This window comes from Jaculus jaculus, chromosome 1 (genome assembly GCF_020740685.1).
Source record: "Jaculus jaculus isolate mJacJac1 chromosome 1, mJacJac1.mat.Y.cur, whole genome shotgun sequence".
In the NCBI taxonomy this organism is placed as follows: Eukaryota; Metazoa; Chordata; class Mammalia; order Rodentia; family Dipodidae; genus Jaculus; species Jaculus jaculus.
The window spans coordinates 180,941,837-180,954,475 of record NC_059102.1 but is presented as its reverse complement, the minus strand read 5'-3'; the positions used below and the strand labels follow the sequence as shown (position 1 = coordinate 180,954,475).

At 47.0% G+C, this 12,639-nt stretch overlaps 1 protein-coding gene across 1 annotated transcript in view; it reads right to left on the bottom strand.

Annotated features, from left to right (window-relative positions):
* The window catches only part of Syt13 (synaptotagmin 13), a 50,339-nt gene extending 48,339 nt beyond the window's left edge, over positions 1-2,000 (bottom strand). The window contains exon 1 of the mRNA XM_004657183.3: positions 1,810-2,000. Within this exon, the coding sequence (XP_004657240.1) occupies positions 1,810-1,992 (183 nt within the window). The 5' untranslated portion in view covers positions 1,993-2,000. The remainder of the gene's footprint in view (positions 1-1,809) is intronic.
* Between the last annotated feature and the right edge of the window lie 10,639 nt (positions 2,001-12,639).

The following is a 12,639-nucleotide window of genomic DNA, read 5'->3' as shown; positions in this document are numbered from 1 at the left end:
GCTTGTAAGATTCTACCTGAGAAGGTGACATTTACACAGCAAGACACCTAAAGGGTGAGAAGCTATCTGTGTTCAAAGTCCGTAGAAGAAAGAGGGGTCCAGTGAGAACTCAGTGTCTTTTTTTAAATGATCGGGAACCTACAGAGGCGGAGACTTCAGAAGGTGGTCATTGGTGTCCATTCGCCTGACTGAGCAGGGCCAAAGTGGAGTGAAGCAGCAACTAGAAAAGACTCTGAGACCAGAGCAGCTCAGCTGCAGTTGGGCTTGAAGACTTCCAACTGTGTGGCCTTGAGCAAGCGACTTACCCTCTCTGAACCTGTGTCCTCATCTGTAGGTTGGTTTATTGCAAGCTTCTCTGTTGAGTTGTTAACCGCATTAATATGTGTACAGCACTCAAACGGTGCTTGGCATGGCTTATTCTGAAAGGGCTCAAGCAGCTGGGAGATGGGACGTGGTGTGTCCCTACCAGATGGTCAGTACAGTGTGGAATACTGGGGGTGAGCAGGACAGACAGTTGGAAGGGACTCTGTAGAGGCAGTTGGCACCAAGTCCTTCCCAGTGCTTGTCTGGGAAGCAGGGCCTGGAGAGCCAGGCTGGAAGGTGCCCTCCATCCCTCAGGTGTCCCTCAAGGTGTGTCAGGTGAGAAGGAAGGTACAAGACAGCCAGCCACAAGTTGTGGATGGGAGTCCCCCCCGCCCACACTGGGGAGCTCACTGCTTCCACTTCCACATCATGCCGGCTGACATCCCACTCCCACCAGCTCTTATTTAACCAGCCTCAATGTCATTTTCCTGAGATTCTAAGCGCCTCAAGGACAGAAGCCATTTCCCTTCCCTTCTCGCTATACAGTGACCGATGACCCACACTGGGCTTCCCCCCGCGGGAGGTTGAATAATTGATTGACTAGGAAAAGGAAGGTGGACTTAAGGCAACAAGCTCTCAGTAGGCTGAGATCTATACTCTACAGGGTCTAGAGGGTCTGCAACCCCGACCTTTCGGCCAGCTTCCCTCAAATGACTCCAACCAGACACTCCATGTTCCCCAAGGAGCCCCATCCCTCCCAGAAGCATCAGGGAGGGAGCTCCGAAACCTCGCGGAGCAGACCCTGCTGTCACATGTCCCCTGCCTGCATGTCTGAATGCGATCTATGACCCACTTCCTGATCAAAGGGGCTCTATGGAGGGCAGAGCCAGGGGACAAAAGCAGGGGACAAAAGTCGAAAACAGGCTGAGGAGGCTCCCCAGACTGGCTGCAGCTCTGGGCTGCTGGGTGGGGGAGGGTCCTGTAGGCTCCTCCCCCTTAGGCTGTCTCCAGACCTCAGGCACCCCTACAGACCCTGCTAGCCAGCCCGAATGGGGCACAAAGGAAGGGGCATCTCCTCCCCGCCCCTGACTTTTTCCCAGCTGTGTGTTTGCCCCGCACCAGCTCCACAGTCTCCCTCTCCCCTCTGCCAGACCCCACTGCCCGCGCCCCTGATTCTGCAGTGTGCCCTAAACCCCGCGCCCCAACGCTGCAGGCACCCGCCCCGCCTCTCCCGAATCCTATCCCAGGGCCCTTTGGGCTCCCAGCCCGGTCTCTTCCTCGACCCCCCCCCCACCCCGCCCACTGGCCTGAGGTGCTCCCGCCTCCTCCAGTCCCTTCAAGCCCCTCGCCCCCAGTTCTTCGTGAGGCCGCCAGCCCCCTCCGGCACGCCCGCTGTCCCCCTCCCCGCCCAGCCCCGTCTGGCCGAGCCGAGCGGCGGCCTCCCGCGCCCCGGTCGCCCCAGCCCCGGGGACCCCGCTTGGCTGGGGACCACCGCGCCGCGCTCACCTGTTGGGCTGACCGGAGCACACCCGGCTTCGCCTTCTCGGGGTCGGGCTCCGGGTCCCGCGGCTGCAACCCCTTCTTGGGCAGCATGTGCCGGCACAGGCAGGTGACCCCGCACAGCGCGAGGATGCTGGTGGCCGTGCCCAGCGTGGCGCCCAGCGCGATCACAGGCACCGACAGCACCATGGTGCCCGTTCCCCGCGCGGGGCTCCTCCGGCCGCCTCGCGCCTCCTCTCGGCCGGCTGGGGCCTCCTGCGCTCCCCCGGCTCCCCCGGCCTCGCTCCAGCCGCTCTCCAGACGCGGGAGGGCGGGCGGGCGGGAGGGAGCGAGGAGGACGTCAGCTGTGGAGGCTGACCCGGAGCGCGTCAGCCAGCACCCCCTCCCCGCAGGCGACCCTCCCCCACCCAGCAGACGTGCGCTAGCAGGTGGATAACTCCAGGGTCGTCCAGGGTCGTCCTTAATGCTCAGTGCGCTAACACACACGCGCACATTCCTAATGCTGTGTACACACACACACACACACACACACACACACACACATTCTTAATGCTCAGTGTACACACCACACACACACACACCCCTCCAGGGTCATTCTTAATGTTCAATGTACACATCACACACACACACACACACACACACACAATGTACACATCACACACACACACACACACACACACACACACACACACACACCTCTCCAGGGTCATTCTTAATGCTCAATGTACACACACACACACACACACACACCCCTCCAGGGTCATTCTTAATGCTCAATGTACACATCACACACACACACACTCTTAATGCTCAATGTACACACCACACACACACACACACACACACACACACACACACACCCTCCAGGGTCATTCTTAGTGCCCCTTGTGTATCTGGCTAACATGGGTTCCTGGGGAATCAAGCCTCGAACCGGGGTCCTTAGGCTTCACAGGCAAGCGCTCAACCGCTAAGCCATCTCTCCAGCCCTCCAGGGTCATTCTTAATGCTCAATTTACACACAAGCACACATTCTTCATTCTCAGTGCACACACACAGTTGGGCCCAGGAGAGGTTGGAGCACAGTGAGATCACACAGTGCTAACCAATGGGAAAGAACAGGACTCCCACCCAGACCTGGGGCTGGCTCTGTGTAGCAAGTCACTCATCACTTCAGCAGACTGACCACCCTTTGTTCACCCTCTTCTCCCACCTCTCACTGGCAAGGAGGCTCTAAAATTGTGTGCCCCTGAGCTTGCAAACACCTCGGAAACTAGGGATATTTAAAAATATCATCCCAGTTTGGAGGTGCTTCCCACAGCAGGGAGACCCAGGCAGAGGCAAGGGACTGACGCCTCTCCGCTGTGCTGGTACCAGCTTTGGGCTGTCATGACAGTCACCTTTATGACCTGATTTGCTCTGCAGAGAGCCCTGCCTTCCAGATGAAGAAGATGCTGAGGCTCGGGGGCGGGGTAGGCAGGACTGCTAGACACATGATTGTAAACCCACCCTGTACTTATCAACTGCAAGTCCACACCAGGGCACTGGTGATGGCAGGGCAGGGAGAGGTTCAGAATGGAGGTGGGGGGGGCTGTCCTTCAAGGGCAGGGGATTAGAATTCCCCACAGGACACCTGTCTGTCGTAGATCCAGGGGACTGTGAGTTTTATTGTTTAGCAGGTGGTAGCTGTGGCTTGGTGGTACTCCTGGATTGCTGGGCACTCGTGAGAAGGGGTCTACGAGATTTTATGCTCAGATCCCTACTGAGCCGCAGATCTGATCACTGGCCAGGGCCCTACCTCCCCCCTTCCATGCAATTTATTGCTTATGTACACCTGCATAAAACACCACCCAGGACTCAATGGCTTAGAACAATTATTTTTCTATACAACATGGTTCTGTGGGCTGTTTGAGCTCAGCCAGATAATTTGCATGCTCAGTGTGATGTGGTCTGGACTACAGTCAGCTGGATTGCAATGTCCAATGGTTTATGAACATGGCCAGCAGTTGGTGCTGGTCACTACAGGAAACACATCTGGGCCTTCAGTAGGTGGACTTGATTGACCTCCTCCATGCACACCATCAACAGGTGGATGTGATTGACCTGTATACAGCCTATCCAGGCAGCTGCAGTATCTTACAGCCTGGTGGCAAGGCTTACAAGGAATGGGGCCAAAGCTGCCAGTTCTTCTAAGGCCTGGGTCCAGAAGTTTTAAGAATATCATTTCTTTAGCCAACACAGTAGTCTCCCTCTAAGCCTTTCAAAATCTATAGATAGGGCTGGAGAGATGGCTTAGCAGTTAAGGTGCTTTCCTGCAAAGCCAAAGAACCCAAGTTCTATTCCCCAGTACCCATGTAAGCCAGATGCACAAGGTGGCACATGTGTCTGGAGTTCATTTGCAGCAGTTGAAGGCCCTGGTGTGCCCATTCTCTATCTCGATCTGCATCTTTCTCTCTCCTCCTCTCTCAAATAAAAAAAAATAAAAATAAAATTTGGAAAAAAGAAATGTCTATCACTAGAGAGTATTTCTGAAAGCCGAAGCTGGTGCTGGCTGTCTGATGCAGAACAGCTTTGAGGGGTTCCCGGTGGATAAGCCCCAGGTCCACCTGAGATGCAAACCCTCTGCTGTGTGACCCCTGCTCACCCATCCAGTGTTGGGACTCATTTAACAAGCTAACATCGTCAGAGTCTCCACACCATCACCCATAGTGCATACAGTAGGCACTCAATAACGACTGAGTAACTCGCATGGTCATAGCACACAGACATCCATACAAGCTCCGTTTTATTACATTGACCCTGTCACAAGCACTGATTGTGCGCCTGCTGCATACTGGGTGTATTTTCCTGTTGAGCCCTAGTTGCTGCCAACCATGAATGCTAACACCCCAACCTCTCTCATCGGAGCTTCCTGGGGAGCATTGTTTGGCTTGCTGCACTCGGCAATGCAAAATGATTTGGGGAAATAAGAAGCTTAATTAAGGTTGTCAGCTTCAGGTCTCCATGGCTGGCCGGAGCTGTTCCCCTGGAGACCCTCAATGCCATCAGTCTGAATAGGATCTGGGGGCGGGGGTAGGAGGAAGGATGAAGCACATTTGACACCAACCCCAGAAACTAACTGATGGAGATCAGACACCGGCCATGTGGGCCATTGTTACTATGGTTGCTAGGATGCTAGCAGCCACGGGGGCCTGCGTTTGTATCAGGAAGAGGGACCCCAGGCCAGGCAGAAGAGCTTGTCTCTCATCTCTTTTGTATACAATGAACCTACAACAGAGCCAGGAAGAGCTCAGGACAGTTGAGCTCCAGTAGAGTCATTAGGTTTCTGTGATGCCTGTGTTATCCAACAAGGCAGCCTCACATCTCACCAGAGGCGTCTCTTCTTTGATGATATCTAGGAAGTGGCCTTTAAGGATGACACCCTCCGAAAAGGCACAGCAACTAGGTTCCTTTGAAAGATGGGACCACGCTTCCTAAGAAAGGTGGTTGTCAGAGTCAGTCGAGAGGAAAGGGTGAGACTGTCTAAAGAGGAGGGCTGCAGATAACTGGGAACACTGGGTCTGCCAGGTTGCCCAAGAGCAGGCAAAGCCAAGGTGCTGGGGGGTCTGCAGGTTGAAGGACAGCGCCCCAGGGCTCCCCAGACTCTGGGTGAAATGCTAGCATTGTTACTGTAATGACTATTATGCTTGTTGGATGCTTCAATATTGTGACGAATCTGAAGGTCTAAGCTACTGAAGTGCTTTTATCAGTGAGAAAGGATATCTAATGAGCTGAGCCATGCTCACTGGGGTGCGTTTTGAGAATTCATCACAGACAATTCTGTGGCGGCAAGAGCATCATAGGATGTGCTTACGTGGAGCCAGGTGGCAAGGGTCAACTGATTGATGTGGCCCCTGGATCCAACCATGAGCTTCACGTGGCTATTCCAGAATAACACACATACTGTCCAACAGTAATCATTTTTTCTTAAAATAAGTAGAAGGCGACCAGGTATGGTGCTGCACACCTTTAATCCCAGCATTCGGGAAGCAGAGGTAGGAGGATTGCTCAGAGTCTGAGGCCACCATGAGACTAAATAGTGAATTCCAGGTCAGCCTGGGCTAGAGTGAGACCCTACCCTGAAAATCAAAAACAAAAACAAACAATAACAACAACAAAAAAAAAAAAAAGAAAAAGAGAGAGAGAGAGAAAGTGGGCTGGAGAGGTGGCTTAACAGTTAAGGTGCATTCTGAAACAATGATAGTTAAAGGCACTTGCTTGCAGGCTTGCTGGTGTAGGTTCGATTCCCCACTACCCACATAAAACCAGATGCACGAAGTGGTGCGCGTGTCTGGAGTGAGTGTGCACTTGGCAAGAGGCCCCGGTGGTTGATCATTCCCTCCACATCCACATGAACACATATACCCATACACACAGCACACACATGTACACATGCAAAAAAGACAATAGCCAGGTAGCCAGGTGTGGCAGCACATGCTTTTAATCCCAGAACTCAGGAGGCAAAGGTTGGAGGATCATCATGAGTTCAAGGCCAGCCTTGGACTACGGAATAAGTTCCAGGTCAGCCTGGGATAGAGTGAAATCCTACCTTGAAAAAATAAATAAATAAATAAGATAATGATCAAAAGAATATAATGAATACACAAAGCGGTGGCCCAGTGGTTTGTTTTGGTAAGTACTGTGCATGGCACGCAGCTGTGTGCGCTGTGCGGTTGTGGGCCTGGTGCAGGTTGGATCATCTCAGCACTGCCACGAGCAAGGGAAGACTTCATGTCTGTGATGTCAGCTCAGCCCCTTTGTCATCTCTTAGGAGAGCCATCGTATGTGCTGCCTGTCATTGACCTGTACTGTACGGCACCCAACTGTGAAGAAGACTGGTTTAACAAATGTCCGTGATGTCCTTCTAAAACGTGTACAGCTCTCGCCACAAAGGGCACAAAACACAGTTGATGCTGGAGCCAAATGTGAGCAGTCATGGCCCTGGGAACAGACGCAGGTTACCTCAAATATGATATTCCAACGTGGCAACATTTCCATGAAGGCTTATTTTCTTTTTTTTCTTGGTTTTCCGAGGTAGGGTCTCACTCTAGCTCAGGCTGACCTGGAATTCACTATGTAGTCTCAGGATGGCCTCGAACTCACGGTGATCCTCCTACCTCTGCCTCCCGAGTGCTGGGATTAAAGGCAGGTGTCACCATGCTCGGCTTTCCATGAAGTTTTTATAGTAATGAAACAAGGAAAATCATGAATCAAGGCACTTTAAAAAGTATTTTTAGGACTGGAGAGATGGCTTAGCGGTTAAGTACTTGCCTATGAAGCCTAAGGACCCTGTTTCGAGGCTCAATTCCCCAGGACCCACATTAGTCAGATGCACAAGGGGACGCACTCATCTGGAGTTCGTTTGTGGTGGCTGGAGGCCCTGCCATGCCCATTCTCTCTTTTTCTCTCTGTCTGCCTCTTTCTCTCTCTGTCTGTTGCTCTCAAATAAATCAAAATAAACAACACAAAAGTATATTTATTTATTTATTTGTATGCAGAGAGAGAGAGAATTGGTACACCAGGACCTTGCTTGCTGCAAACAAACTCCAGATGCATGTGTCATTTGGGGCATCTGGCTTTACGTAGGTACTGGGGAATCAAACTTGTATTGTTAGGTTTTGCAGACAAGCACCTTAACCACTGAGCCATCTCTCCAGCCCAAATTAAGACACTTTGAAAATACATTGGTAGAAACAGCAGGTAGGTAGGTTTCAGGAAAGCAGGGAAATCTCTTCTATAGGCCTCTCAAACTATCTGATGACATTCTTAGCCTTCGGGTTGGTTGGAATATATCAGGCAAAATTCTAATTTACCACCAAGGCACAGGATGTTGGTCAAACACAGAGGTAGGTAGTAAGAGGCAATTTAGGGGGTTGAAGATAGCCCAAGATAATTCGAGACCATACCTGCAGCATCATAGCTCTGCACTGTCATGGGGCGTTCCGGTCAGTCCACCAGCTTTGGAGTATGTTTAACACAGGCTCTGCTTGTTTTCTGCATGGAAACTGGAGTTCACATTTCCCCTGTCAACCAAGCACCACACCTTGTCCATGGGGAAGCCAAATACTGTGTGATGCCCACAGTGTGAGGAAGGCTCATTCTTAGGATCTGATAAAAATGAAGCTAAGTAAGCAGGAATGCAATCTTCAGGACATAGGAATAGTTGGTAAAACCATGAAGAAGTAAATTCTGGACTGGAGAAATTGCTCAGTGGTTAAAGGCACTTACTTGCAAAGCCTGCCAGCCCAGGTTCAATTCCTTAGTACCCAGGTAAAGCTAGATGCACAAAGTGGCACAAGCATCTGGAGTTCACTTGCCTTTCTGTGGCTCACAAATCAGTAAATAAAAATATGTTTTTTAAAAAGAAGGAAATCCCTGATCCATATCAAAATTTTTTAAATATTTTTTTTCTGATTTATTTATTTGTTAGAGACAGAAGGAGACAGAGAGAGAGAAAGAAAGAGAGAGAATGAGAAAGAGAGGGAGAATGAGCACACCAGGGCATCAAGCCACTGAAAACAAACTCCAGATGCATGTGCCACCATGTGCATCTGGCTTCTGTGGGACCTGGAGAATCGAACCTGGGTCCTTAGGTTTCATAGGCATGTGCCTTACTTAACCACTAAGCCATCTCTCCAGCCCCATATCAAATTTTAACAGCCACTGTGATCCAAGACTGATCTTTTTTTGGGGGGGTTCTCTGTATCTGGCATAACATTTACATGTGACATATAAATATAGCAGGAGCATTATACTTAAAATTAATCTAGAGTACTGTATGGAGCTGGGGAGATGGCTCAGTCGTTAAAGGTGCTTTCTTGCAAAGCCTGCAGGCCCTGGTTCAGTATCCTGGCTCTCACATAAAGCCAGATGCACAAAGTGGTATATTCATCTGGAGTTTAATCATAGTAGCAAGGGGCCCTGGAAAGCCCATTTTCTCTCTCTTTCTCTTTCTCTCTCCCTTTCTCTTTCTGTCTTTCCTGGCAAATGCACAAATAAAATATATTTTTTTAAATGAGGACAGTATGACCTGAAGAAGTTTCAGCAACAAATGAGGAAATCAAGCATTTTTAGCCAACTAAAAACTACATCCTTTAACTAGATTGACTGTGTTTCCTCTGGTGTATATCGTTATCTATTCTTTATTCAATATTTTATTTGACCTTAAAGTATCAGAAACTATTTGTTATATTTTAATTTTTCTTCTCGTCATCTTGATTTTATATGTAACACCTCATGAGAAATGCCTAGTTTTAATTTTAGGAAAGAGTGGTCTTCAATATCTAAATGCTATAACTCTGATTTGTGACTAATAATTTTTTTGTATTTTAATCTTTATTTATTTATTTGACAGAGAAAGAGGGAGTGAGAGAGAATGAGAATGGGCGCGCCAGGGCCTCCTGCCACTGCAATCGAACTCCAGACACATGTGCCCCCTTGTGCATCTGGCTAACATGGGTTCTGGCGAATTGAACCTGAGTCTTTTGGTTTTGCAGGTAAGTGCCTTAACCGCTAATCCATCCCTCTAGCCCAATATTTTTCTTATATATTGGTAGGCTGGGAGTAAATGGAAATTCACAGTACAGAAAAATTCAGATAGTAATATAACATCACTTAAAGTTTTTTTTTAAATGTTTTTATTTTATATTTATTTGAAAGACATAGACAGAGAAAGAGGCAGAGAGAGACTGAGAGAGAATGGGCACGCCAGGGCCTCCAGCCACTGTAAATGAACTCCAGACGTGTGCGCCCCCTTGTGCATCTGGCTAACGTGGGTCCTGGGGAAACGAGCCTCGAACCGGGGTCCTGAGGCTTCACAGGCAAGCGCTTCACCACTAAGCCATCTTCCCAGCCCAACATCACTTAAAGTTTTAACAAAATGTTCATTTCCCATGTACCTAGTATACTCATGGTGAAAGAAACTAGAGGTCCAATTTATGAGAAGTCAATATTCCATAGATTTTGTGGGCATAACCAAGTATTATTTCTTATTTTACAATCAGAAAGGCAAATGTGATGCCAACAGAAGTTATTTTGTAATATTGTTTATTTACTTTTCCATGTTAAAATATGAATATTTTTGATTTTCTTAAATCTCAGCCAACTATATTATAGGACAGCCTAAATACTCATTTAAACAAGAAACGTGGGCTCTTAAGGTAATACAACTCCATGAAGGTTGCAGTTATGGAGACATACTGTTTTGTATAATTTGGACAAGGAAAGTCACCCCACATCTTTGGGTGTTCCCAGTAAGTATCCACAGGGTTAACATTACTTCAAAGTAGTCAAAGCTGTTAATTTGTTGCATTTAATTTTTTATTTTTATTTTTCCTTTTCGAGGTAGAGTCTCACTGTAGCTCAGGCTGACCTGGAACTCACTATGTAGTCTTAGGGTGGTCTCGAACTTATGGTGCCTCCCAAGTGCTGGCATTAAAGGCATTTAAAATGTTTTAAGATCAGTGGTAACATAGTAATCCAACCAGTCACATCCAGTTACTATTCGTACCTTTTTCTTAGTAGAAAGTTTATTTGTTTCTGGCTCTAAGAGTTTGGATTTCAAAGGAACTTTCCCAAAACCGGAGTTAATTTTGGAAGATTTAAGATAATTCTATGTCAATTGGCTAGAATTTTTTTATCCAAGTTATACTAAACAATGGAGAATTACTTTATGAAGGTAGTAAAAAAATTTGAATTTTTTTAAACATGAAGATTTGATTCAAATAAGGTAGGAGTTTGAGTCTGCAGTTATAACAAGGATGATTAATGAAAGGACATAATATCCTCATTTGTAGCTTCACTGAAACCAAGATTAACATTATTTCTAGCACTTAGGAATATTCCAGGGAAAATTACATGTGTCAAACATTTTTTTAATGTGTAAATGTAAGCTGGGTATAGTGGCTCATGCCTTTAATCCCAGTACTCAATAGGTTGAGGTAGGAGAATTGCTGTGAATTCAAGGCTAGCCTTGGCTACAGAGTGAGTTCCGGGTCAGCCTGGCCATAGTAAGGTGAAACGGTGGCTTAAAAAAAAAATCCAAACATAAAGTGATTTAATGGGGAGATGGCTCAGCAGTTAAAGGTGCTTGCTTGCAAAACCTGCTGGCTTATGTTCAATTCCCCAGTACCCATGTAAAGCCAGATAAACAAAATGCATGCATCTGGAGTTTGTTTGCAGGGTCAGGAGACTTTGAAGTACCCATTAATTTTCTCTTTTTATCTTTCCCTATCACTTTCTTAAATAAACAAACAAATATATATATATATATATATATATATATATATATATATATATATATATGATCATTAAATGATTGAAGAAATAGTTCAAATGAGATTTGGCAGAAATGTTGTCAGAAGGGTTTTGAGTTCAGGGGCACTCAGTGCTCAGTGTAGTTGAAGATGTGTACCCAGCTTTACTGTAACCCGTATAGACGTGGACTCAAACATTGGCACGAGTTTGAGGTGACAAATATGAACCTATGGGTTTGCATCGCCTGATGTCTTTCAGGACAAGAGGTGGTTCAAAGCACCTGCCAGAGTCATCCTCTGGCTGAGGGGACCCCTGGTATCTTTGTGTAGTTGATGAGAGCCCCACTTGTTCCTCCTGCTCTCTGTCTCTTGGACTCATACTGTAGGAAGATGGTAGCCAATTGTGAATTTTCAAGTATCATGTTTAAAGAGTCCATTATAATAGCATATAATGTCTCCCTTTAATAGAGGCTCATACAGTCCCTTATTCATTTTATAGGCTGCCCAGTACCTATTTTATAAGGTAGGAATTTATATTTTCTAAAAAAGGTAGATCTTGATTTAGAAAAACTAATGAGTGTCTTATACTAAGGAAGCTGAAACTTGAGTGAATTTTGACAATTTGTACCATTTATTTATTCAACCATTGTGGTAGCTTGAATGTATATCCCCCATAGGGTTGGGTGTTTTATTAAAGCTTATAACTTGGATCTCTAGCCTCCTGTCTGGAGGAGGTGCCAATGGGGGCAGATCCTAGGGTCCAGCTCTTATTTCCAGCTCAAAGGTATGCAGAGAAGTCTGAGCTGTGGGAAGTGGGTTGGGGGGGGGGGTTCTGCCTGCTGTTGGCTGCTTGTTTGTGATTTTGGCTTTCATGGGCTGTCTTGGCTGTTTCTCTCTGCTTAGACATATGGAAGCAGTTTCCTCTTCCACTGGCGGGACTTCCCCTGGGCCTGTAAGCCTGAAATAAAACCCTTCCTCCCATAAACTGTGTCCGGTGTGGATGTTCATCCCAACAACTCAGAGCTCACTGCAGTAACGAGCAATCCAGAGGCCTGAAGGTTGGAGGCACAATCACAGTTTTGTATAGTAATACATTTTAATATGAGTTCACTGAAATAAGTTTCATGATGTTCCAAATAGAAATAATCCTTTTGAATAGAATTTAACATCTAATCACCAAGTTTTTAATTTTTTATTTCATTTTTCAAGGTAGGGTTTCACTCTAGTCCAGGCTGACCTGGAAGTCACTCTATAATCTCAGGGTGGCCTCAATCTCATGGTGATCCTCCTACCTCTGCCTCCTGAGTGCTGGGTATCACCAAGTTTTAAATGGTTCAATCAACCAAAGGAGAAAACATCAAATCCTGTTCTCTATGCCAGTTTTCCTATAAATAAATGTTACTGAGAGTGGATCAATATTTAGGAAATATTTAATTCCTTATCAATATTTAAGAAAACCTGATTGCTATAAACAGAAAGTTGGGGGTTAGTTCTATTTCAGGCCTCAGGGTACTGAAGTTTAACTGTAATTTTTTGTTGTTGTTTT